At 43.3% G+C, this 10,078-nt stretch overlaps 1 protein-coding gene across 3 annotated transcripts in view; it reads left to right on the top strand.

Moving 5' to 3' along the window:
* The first annotated feature begins 1,744 nt into the window (after nucleotides 1–1,744).
* Nucleotides 1,745–10,078, top strand: part of AGO2 (argonaute RISC catalytic component 2) — a 57,138-nt gene continuing 48,804 nt past the window's right edge. Inside the window, exon 1 of one of the 3 annotated variants that reach the window (XM_042036551.1) lies at nucleotides 1,745–1,997. In XM_042036551.1, coding sequence (XP_041892485.1) covers nucleotides 1,967–1,997 — 31 coding nt within the window. In that variant the 5' untranslated portion in view covers nucleotides 1,745–1,966. The remainder of the gene's footprint in view (nucleotides 1,998–10,078) is intronic. The other 2 variants (XM_042036550.1, XM_042036549.1) reach the window with 2 other exon arrangements.

The following is a 10,078-nucleotide window of genomic DNA, read 5'->3' as shown; positions in this document are numbered from 1 at the left end:
ACTGGAAATTATTGGTGGTTGTGCAAAAATGTTACCTAGCTCCTCTGAGAGAGGAAAACAGCAACCTCTTTGCCAGCTCCAGCTCCCTTGCTTATCTTTTTGCTAGAGCTTCTTGGCTTTACTTTAAAACTAAAGTTGACCCATAATTTTGTCCTTTGTTTATAGTTACGGGTAAATCTTTACTTCCCAGCAATTTGAGAAGCCTGGAATGGAGACAAATCCAAAATCACTCCAGTGGAAACTCTAGTGGTGACAATGGTTTCAGGAATAGTTTACTTGAAGTGAAAGCTGAGCTGTTAATAGCAGCCCTTGAATATCTGCAAGTTTGACCCAAAAGGAAGAGTATGAGTCTGAGATGCTTCTGTATCACTTGAAATATGAATTGATGAAGAAGGATATTAATTGGCTTGATAAACACTACAAGCTGTATGTTTGCCTTGTCTTTTGGCAGATAATACTTGGTGAAGGAATTCAGTTGACTTTGATGGGGCTTGACTGTTCTGGATTGAAAACTGCATCAATTTTTTAAAGGCTTCCATATCAACATGGAGGAGGTGATTGAAAGTATAGATCATGGCTATGCTGGAACTCTGTAAGTAACTCTAGTGGAAGTGAGCATCATTAACTTGCTTTTTGCCTCCTTAGCAGGTTTAACTTTATTTTTCCCACTTTCTTCTCCTGAAAGGAAGAGGTACCAATTAGGTGAATACAAAAGGACGACAGTTCCTGCAGGAATTATCATCACTGATGTGGAATCATAAAATCATTTAAATTGGAAAATACATGTAAGATTATCACGTCCAACCATTAACCCAGCACTACCAGGCTCATCACTAACCCATGTCCCCACATGCCACATCCATGTCTTCTAAATCCCTCCAGGGGTATCACCAGGTTCTCAGTGCATCATACTGATCAGTACTCTGCCCCTTTCACATAACTTCTAGTTTGTCTCCTGCAGTAGTAAACTTTACATGTGTACAACCAGACATTATCTTGTTGTACTAAACTTTACATGTGTACTGTACCAGGCATTATCTGGTTGTACAAGGCAATAAGGCAACCCGACCACAGCTGGGCTTCATAGATACGACCAAAAGTGGATGTGGTACGGAAGTGTGGGATCCATGAGGTAACCAAGCTGAGGTTTTCACAGCAACAGGAGGAATAAAAGAAGTTAAACAATCAAATCCAAATTTAATTAAAGATCCAGCAGTATATGTAATATATATATAATATATATAGATATAATTCCAGCATTCCTTTCAAACATGTAACAGGGAGAGGTAGCAGAGAGAGTGCTAGAGGCACACCGTCATTTCCCAAGGTCTCCCTGAAAGCTCCAGGATGACAGGACATAGTCTTAAACTGTGCCACGGGAGGTTTTTCTACAGCAAGGGTGACTAAACATTGGAATGGGCTGCCCAGGGTGGTGGTGGAGTCACCATCCCTGGAGGTGTTTAAGGAAAGACTGGACATGGCACTCCGTGCTCTGGTCTGGTTGACATGATGATGTCCGGTCACAGGTTGGACTCGATGATCTCCGAGAGCTTTTCCAACCTGCCTGATTCTGTGACTCCGTGGTCAGAGCTCAGACGAGGCTGCAGGCGGGGAGCGGGGCCCCTCAGCTCGGCAGTGCTGCTGATCCTTCTCCGGCTGCCGCTTCCCGCCCGCCCGGGCCGGAGGGCGGAGCGCCCCTTCCCCGTGACCCCGCGGCTCCTCCTCCTCCTCCTGCTCCCCTCCCCGCTCCTCAGTGCCGCCGAGGAACCTGGATTCCCGGCCGCCCTCCTCCTCCTCCTCCCTCTTTATTTTCTTTTTTTTTTTTCCCTCCTCTCCCCTTTTCTTTTCCTCCCCCTCCCCTCCCCTCCCCTTCTCCCGACAGCATAGCCGGGGCTCGGGCTCGTTCCCTCCCCCCGTGCCCTCCCCTGGAGCCGCCGCCGCTGCCTCCGCCGCCGCACACGGAGACATGTACCCGGGAGCCCCCTCCGCCGGACCCGGTGAGGTTTCGCCCGGGTTTGTTTCCCTCCTCCGCTCCCCCTGGGGCGGTTTTCCCGGTCCGTGTCCGTGGGGAGCCCCGGGAGCGCCTCGCCCCCCCCCGGCTCAGGCCTGGCTGGAGCGGCGGCCGCGCTGGCCGGGGAAGGAAGGAGGGTCAGGGCGCCGCCGCCACCTCGGGCAGGGCCGCGTGTCCGGAGGCCCCTCTGAGGGGAGGGTCGCCTTCCCTGCCCCGCTCCCCCCTCCCTCTGCCGAGCCCTGAGGCCGGCGCAGCTCCCGCTGCGGACCGGGGTCTCCATTTCCTCCCTTCCGGCTCCATCCTGGGATTCCCGGCTGGCCGCGTGTTCGTCAGCGGCCGCGCTGCTGTAGTTGTGCCGCGGAGGTGCGGGTGGAGCGTCCGCCTGTCGGGAGGGCTGGGAGAGGTGAGGGGCAGCGTTAGGTGTCCTCAGACTGTCGTGTGAGCAAATCTGGGAGCAGAGGAAAGGTGAACGTGCAGAGCAAGATTACCGACTCTATTAGAGACGTTTAGTATTACTTTGGGGAAATACAGGTTAATACTGTGCGAGTTTGTGCAGTTCATATGAGACAATGTTTTTTCCTTTTTAGTGTTGGGCTGTTTCTGTGGTGAGAATTCTTATGTAGAAACAACAGTGTTCGGGTGACTAGCACCTAGTTTTCTTCTGGAAAAGTTCCAAAATAAATGGAACTTTATTTTATGCTACTATTCTGAAGGGTTTGGCATAAAATCTCTTTCCTTAGACGGATAATCTAGCAAGGAATAGTGTAGGGAAATACAGGACCTGTAACTGAGATGTCTTGTACTGCTTCTCTTACAGACGTTTCTGTAAAAGCATTAATGTCTTGGGATCCGCAGTTAGGTGCTGGCTTTTTTTTTTTTTTTTTCCTTTTTTCTTTTTCCTCTGATTTGGTTCTCTTGAAGGGGAATAATCAAGAAAGACAATCAGGATGATTATTTTCCTCTTGAAATACAGCTCCTCTGTTTTTACTTTCTCACCAGGCTCTTGCTAGCACAGCAGAGAGACAGGTCTCTACAGCTCTGTGTGTCCAGACTGATGTTCAAGATTCTGTTTTCATATGTAACATCTTTTGCACATTTCAGTGCCAGTAACTGTGTAGTGCTATAGATGTAATCCTTCGGTGGCTTCTGGTGTCGGGTTCTCTTGCTCAGGCACAGGTACCCTTGGAGTTTGCAGGGGCTCATGGTGGCTCATATCAGGCTGTTGCTGTGTTCACCTCCTGGTCATAGATCCTGTTCGAAATTGTGCTTAAAGAGACAGATAATTAAAAATATTACCAGCATATGGGCTGAGAGTAGTTTCATGTGTGGGAGTCTCTTTATCTTTATTTACTCTCTGTCCAATCCTACCACCTTCACTTGGAATGATCTCCCAGTTGGTGGCTGCTGTTTGCCATCAGAGGCCCATGTTCAGTGTGAAAGAATGTTTTCCCCTTCCTGGAACAACAACCTTTTAACCTCGGGCTCCTGACACTGCTGTACTTTCACCAAGTTCGAGGTGGCTGTGTGTTGTCATTGGTGCGTGTCTCGGGCTTCTGCTTTTCTGCTGCCTCCAGCCAAGCTCATCTTGTGTCTTGTTTACTTCCGAGTTTATCAGTGTGGCTCAGCCCTTTCCCCCTGCGTGGCGCTGGGCAGTGGCCGTCTCTGTGCCGGCGTAGGAGCTGCGAGTTGTTCTCCACATGGTGATTGAGGCTCTGCTTCCTTCCTGTGAAATCATCCACGGAGAGCCTCAGCAGCACGGTGGCTTCTGGCAGCCCAGGCAGCTTCCTGCTCCATTCCACGCACAAGGCAGGGCATCTTGGAGATTTTTATTATAGCGTGGCCGTTCCGTGAAGCAGCCTGGAAGCAGGACTGGACTGCTGAGTCCCCTTCCACATGTTAATCTGAAAACTACAAAACCACTGTATGTGAAATCCTGCTCGGAGGAGAGAGCAGAAACGTGGTTTACAAGCTGTTCACAGCCAGAGCTGCTGTGAACATACGAGAGCTGCAGCCTCTCCAGGTCTGTCAACACATCCTTGACACCAAGGAAAGGCTCCATTCATCTCTGCTGTATCCGGATCCTGCCGCCGCTGCCCTCTCCGCACGCTGCTGATTCGCCCGAGCTGCTTTTGCTCTCCCAGCTCCTGTTGCCGAGCTGGGCTCTGCAGCCAAGCCCGTTCCGAGGGTGCCCCTGGTGCTGGCCTCCTGCCAGAGGAATCGCTCGATTTGCCACAGGGCTTGCTATTTTAGTCTTAAATCTTTTTCTGGAAACAGTATCAAGCAAGTTAGGAGGCCATATCTGACAGATTTCAAAAAGTTGCTGCTGAACGTGGAAAGTTTGTTCAAACCTGATGTTATGTCAGGAGTGAGATGGGTTTTTTAAACGTGAAGGGGTTTTCATGAAATCACTGTTTCCTTAATTAGGAAAATAATGATCCCTTTTGCTTTCTCCCAAATACTGTCTGAATTCTTGACTTGGTGTCAAATTTGCTGTGACATTGTGTCCATACCCTTTTTATTTAGCTTCAAGAAATTGTGAAAAGTAAAAAATCTGAAAATCTGAGAGGGAATTTTTTAAAGAAAAATTTTGCTGCTGCTACTTTTTGGTGTACCTTTTCTTAGAAGGACAAAAAAATGTCAAAGTGGCATAATAAAAATACTGTCATTCAGTTAAAAGACTTGAGTAAAAGCTGCATAAACTTCTGAAACTTGCACTTCTAGGTCTTAATGTATTTATAAATTCTAAACTTTGCACACCACAGATTTCTCTTTTATTCTTTGAAAGATTATGTGGGTTTTCCTGATGCTGAAGGTCTTAATTTATTGTTGAAGCAGCAGTTGTCTGAAAAAGAATGTGAAGTTGATTATGGCTTTGCATGTGAAATACCACCTTTTTTTCTGGGTACAAGAAGCAACTTTATCAAATCAGCGGAACTGAAGTTATTTTCTTGTCATTTAGTTTTAAGTTACCCTTTTAAAATTGTGAATAGACTGTTGAAACTTTTAAGTCTCTTTTGGTTTTTCAGTGCATGTACTTGTTTTTACCTTCCATATATTTTCTTGAAGATTTTGGATGTTGGATGTTGTTTCTCTTTGGGAGTCTTCAGTCTCAAAATGTGGTGCAGGGAACTGTAGATGCTGAAAGGGCTGGCAGAGGGATTTTCCTATTTTTTACAGCTGCCTGTGGAAAGTCTCCTTTCTCACGATAACTAGCTGGGAAAACGGTTTGAGGTTTTGTAAACTATATTGCAGGTGCAAGCTGTTTGTGTCGTTGTTTTTCACACTGGGAAAAATATTTTGGAAATGGGTGTTATGCTGTTCAGCCAGTTGCTCTGGGAGGCGGATGGTCAAGCACCCCATGGCATTATGCTACTCTTGTGAACAAAGCTATATGAGCTGATTTATGTAATTAAATATAGCCACTTCTGGCCTTTGAACCCGATCCTGGACTGTGTCGTTCCTGGTACAACAGCGACAGGGAAGGGTGTGCTCATGCCTTGACTGGGGTAGTAGAAATGGCAACGTCTTCATCTGGTGGAATTTAACTCCACCAGTGTCCTCTTAGCTTGTGTTTCAGTGGCAGCAAGAGCTCCCCTGTACCTCCTGCTAAAGGTCTGCCCTTCTCTTCTTAAAAAGGCTTTTTCTGTTCTTTTGGGGGTGTATGTGAACCTGGTTCTGAACTCTGCTGCTGGTATCACAGAGTCATCCAGTTTCTTTGGCTTAATTTGAGACAGTACATTAATGCTGAAACTCCTTGTAAGCTGCCACACATAGAAGAGGGAATGAGAACTTCATATACAGCCTCAGATCTCTTCCTTTTTGCATGAGGGATTTGCTAAAATTAAAATTGCATTTGACAAAGTTACAGCCTACAAAACACAGCATGACTTTTTCAAATGTTTTATTGTCATGATCAATATATTTTCCTAAGGAAAGAAAAATTCTGTACCATTATGTTGCCTCTGTTGTCTTCAGGTGGCTTAAAGATGAGGTGGTTTGATGGAAAGATAATTGGTGGCATCAGATGTGTCACCAGACTTTCTCCTTTCCCTGGTGAGCTGAACTATCCTATTTGCTCTTGAAAAGTGAAACATCTTTTTTTGCAGTGATTCTCTTGCTGACTGTGCAATTATATGGGATTTTGTGTACTTACTCTTACTTCATCTTGAAGTTTTTCACTTTTGTGGAATTGTTGCGTGCTCGTACGTACTTAGTAGTGCATTGTAATGTGCAGAAGCAGTGCAGAGGAACACCCAAACCTTCCTGACTTCCAGGAAAGTTCTTTCTTCACAATTTGTACCCCTTCCTTCACTGCTATCACCACCAGTCTGCCTCTCTTTCACAGAAGGGTGGGAAAGGCATATAAATGCTTTAACTCAGTAAGAGGAGTTCTTCTACCCCTTAGAGCTGTATAGGAAGGCGAAATTTTTCCATTTCAGAAACCAGCCCTCCTGGCCTTCCAGAAATCACAGGGATCGAGCCGATGAACACAGTAAACTTCTGCTAAATTGGCTTTGCAAATACAGATAGTTTTAACTAATTAGGGACTTTGCATGCCTTATGAAAGTCCTGTTCACGTTGGCTAAGCCTGTACTGACAACACCTTCACAGAACTTGTAAGGTCTGTCAAAATTTTGTTGTGTTTTGCTTCCCTTAGTTCATGTTTAAGCAAAATACTTGGTCCTATTTTTAGTGATGAAATTTCTAATACTCAGCCTACCAGAAATTGTTGCTAAATCTGAAAATGAAGAAAAGCCTCCACTATCTTATTTTTGGTAAGTTATGAACTGGAGGAAAAAAAAAAAGCTGGTGGAAAATGTTACGTAGTTTTAACTGTAGTGGCTGTGGGTAGGGATCTGTTCCATGCATTGTCCAATTAACTTGTTTTAGTATCTTGCATCCTTTCTGATGTGCTCACAAAGCAGCCCACTAGAATGTTAAAATACCTCTTATCCTATTGACTAGGGAAGCACAACACTTTGAATTCAGTGCAAGGGGATTTTTGGTTTGTTTGTTTTTTTTTCCCCTACATACATTGCAATACCCAAATTTGAACTTAAAATTTTCATTATATGTTTTATACTGCAAAAATTGGGAAAAGCCAGACCTGAACAATATCAACCCCAGGTAGACTGCATTTGTGTAGTGTTTTACACCAGAGCTGTAATTTGTGAGTCCCTTTGGTAGCCTTTTCTAAGAAGTTGTGCTTTGAAGAGACTTTCTAGTATTGTCCAGGAAGTGGAGTTTTTTTAACTCCTCGAGACTGAGGTGATGCCTGTATTTTTATGTACTCAGGCCTGTTTTAAGTGGTGTCTTTTAGTCTGTTAACTGAGCACCACAGATTAGTGCAATTCATTTTAGCCTTTCAGTTTCAATTGTTTTGCTTTTACTTTTCTCTTTTCAGAGTAAACTTGATTCTTTCAAATAAAAAGTTTTAGTGTGAGCATTATTTCATCTGTTTCTGTACTCTCTCTTTGCATTTCGTATTAAGCAAAATTACTTCTCCTAAATACCCTGCTTTATAGCTGTGCTGCAGCTGTGAAGCCACGTGGTACCTGCTGCCCAGGCTTTCTAGGAAGGAAAGTTTTTTTTTTTTTTTTTTTTTTTTTTTTTTTTTTTTTTTTTTACTGTATGACTTCACAAAAGTGGACACAGCCATGGTGGAAGCAAACCATTAATTGAGATGGGAAAGTACTGTGGATCCTGGCATAATCAAATCAGTCCAAAGCTTGCTTTTTCTTTTGAATTGGGTTCTCATTGAGCTGTCCACAGTGCTACCAAATTTTGTTACTATTTGGGTTGTGAAACAGATTTATTTTTTTAATCACAGGCGTGGCAAGAGTAATTTGTTCTCTCCTATTGTAATTTGTTTGTCCTGTCCTGTTCTGTTCTTTGTACTGCTGCTCAGTTGTGTTCTGTCTTGTTGTATGTGAGTTTATTGCCACCTGCAGTGAAGTTGCTGGGGACCAGGTCTGAACATTAATAAGTCTGCAGTCATGCAAGTCTGTATCTTTGGGAGAAGCATTAAAATATTTAACTTGATGCAGAATAACTCCAGACATCTGTAGTTTGGGCTCTGCGCTTTTTCCCAAAAGCTCTTCTAGCACAACCTGATTTAATTCCCTTGTACAAGCTACTTTATAATGAGAAGGTGGAGAATATTCTTAGCATTAACTCTTGCACCCATGTCAAGAGTTAAATCCCATAGCACATCATTCCATAAAGTATGTTAAGTCTGAAGACTGTGTGTTTAAGCAGTACTTGAATTTTATGCCTCATTGTGTCACTTCCAACCTGGGTTGGGTGTGACAAGAGGGGATGCAGAGCAAAACTGAAGTTTTCATTTTTTTGAGAAATAAGCTAATCTCAGCATGTTGTCTCGGGAAGCTTGAAAAAACACTTCTGAAACTTAGGTGTATCAAGTGATATTTGTGATTTTATATATAGTCCAGGAAAAAAGTAACTCTTCGGTGGCCGCTGAGGAGCTGCAGTGGCAGTGTTGGACACCGTGGGTGGCTCTGTTTGAGCTGCTCATGTCAGAGGTCAGGGCATTGCAACTTTTTGTCTCCGTGATGCTTTTTTATGTTCCTAGTTTAGTCATGAAATTTACAAAAGCGCTTATTAATGTGAGAAAATAATGAAATTTAAATTTTAATTTAGTAGTAGGAAGTGTGTGTGGATGTGCTAATTTAGATTTTTTTAGAATAAGCCAATTTTAGAAGAATTCCCAAGAGGGGAGGTTTCACTGGCTTAGCTAGATCAATCAAAAAATTGTTTGAAGTTAAACCTGCCATGTAGATGAATAAAGTTTTAAAACATAATTATTACTGGGGCCTTCTTATATACCTTCTAAAACTTGTTTAGCAAGTGTTTGCTATTAAAGGACAGGAGTCTGTTCATACAGAGGGTGAATTCCTGTCTAAATGTTGCTGTGTTCTTCACTTTGATAATGAACTTATTTCATTGTCCTTTCATACGGCTTGTGGTTTGCACTGAATGCTCCCTTTCTACTGGTTTTTTTTTTGTTTTTTTAAAATCAATTTCCTCTGTTGGTTGTACAGTCTTGCCCCATCATATTCCTCCATCATCTCTGAAATCCTCACAGAGGACAAGGCTTTGGGAGAGCAGGGGGTTTCTTGTTTGTGGTTTTTAACCACCAGTGAAACCTAAGGTTTCTCAAATTATACTAGTCAACTTCAGCTCTGCTGACTTACATACTTCTGTTGAAAAATCTACTGAGAGACATAGGTTTAAAAAGAAAACCCAAAAAACCACCAGCCCTGCAAACCACAAGCAAAACAAAAATAAAATAGAGAAGAAATCCAGGTTCATGTAGAAATGACAATGCAGAAGAATTAATTTCTCAGTGAACCAATGTGTTTCATTTTGGGAAGACCTTCAGTGTTTAATGAGGGAGTGCTTAGGAATAACTTATAGGGATTCAGAATATTTGCATAAGGGTGTGTTGTTTAAAAAGTCAGAGCTTCTTTCAGAAGGAGGAAACTTCCCACCAGGGCAAGGAAATGAAGCTTTGTTGTCTGGGTCTCGTTATGTGGTAAGAATACAGTAGTGGTGGGTTTTTTCCTAATTATTTGACTTGCAAATTCCCTTTAATGTCAAATTTCAGGGAGACCTCTCTGTAGCAAACTTGTATGTAACTTTTTTTACCTTTCATAGCTGAGTTTTAGTTTGTATCGAGTAATTTGGGAACATCAGTTGCTTACGAGAAGCAGGTGGAGGAAAAACCCTGAGATGTAATAGGAAAAAAAATTCTGCTAGGGGAGTTCTGCTGCCAGCCTACGCTCTGTAATGTCTCAGTTATTCCACTATTAGGAACCTGCACTTTGCTCTCTTTGCAGTGATGCTGAAAACCACAGCCCTATCTCTGGAAACCACAGGAGATACTACTGGATGTTGAAGATGCTGCTACAGCTGCTTTCACTATCTAAAATGATAAAATAAAGCATAACCTCAGGCCTTAACTGGGAATTTTTCTATTCCGAAACTAAACCACGAGAGTGTTCCTGTGTTTGTAGATTAATCTAGTGTGGGTATGAGAAAAGATTT

The sequence above is a fragment of the Corvus kubaryi genome, unplaced genomic scaffold (assembly GCF_017639235.1).
Source record: "Corvus kubaryi isolate FWS band 111438036 unplaced genomic scaffold, C.kubaryi_AGA036_p1.0 37385, whole genome shotgun sequence".
In the NCBI taxonomy this organism is placed as follows: domain Eukaryota; kingdom Metazoa; phylum Chordata; class Aves; order Passeriformes; family Corvidae; genus Corvus; species Corvus kubaryi.
The sequence above is the reverse complement of the archived record's forward strand: the minus strand, read 5'-3'. Positions and strand labels throughout refer to the sequence as shown.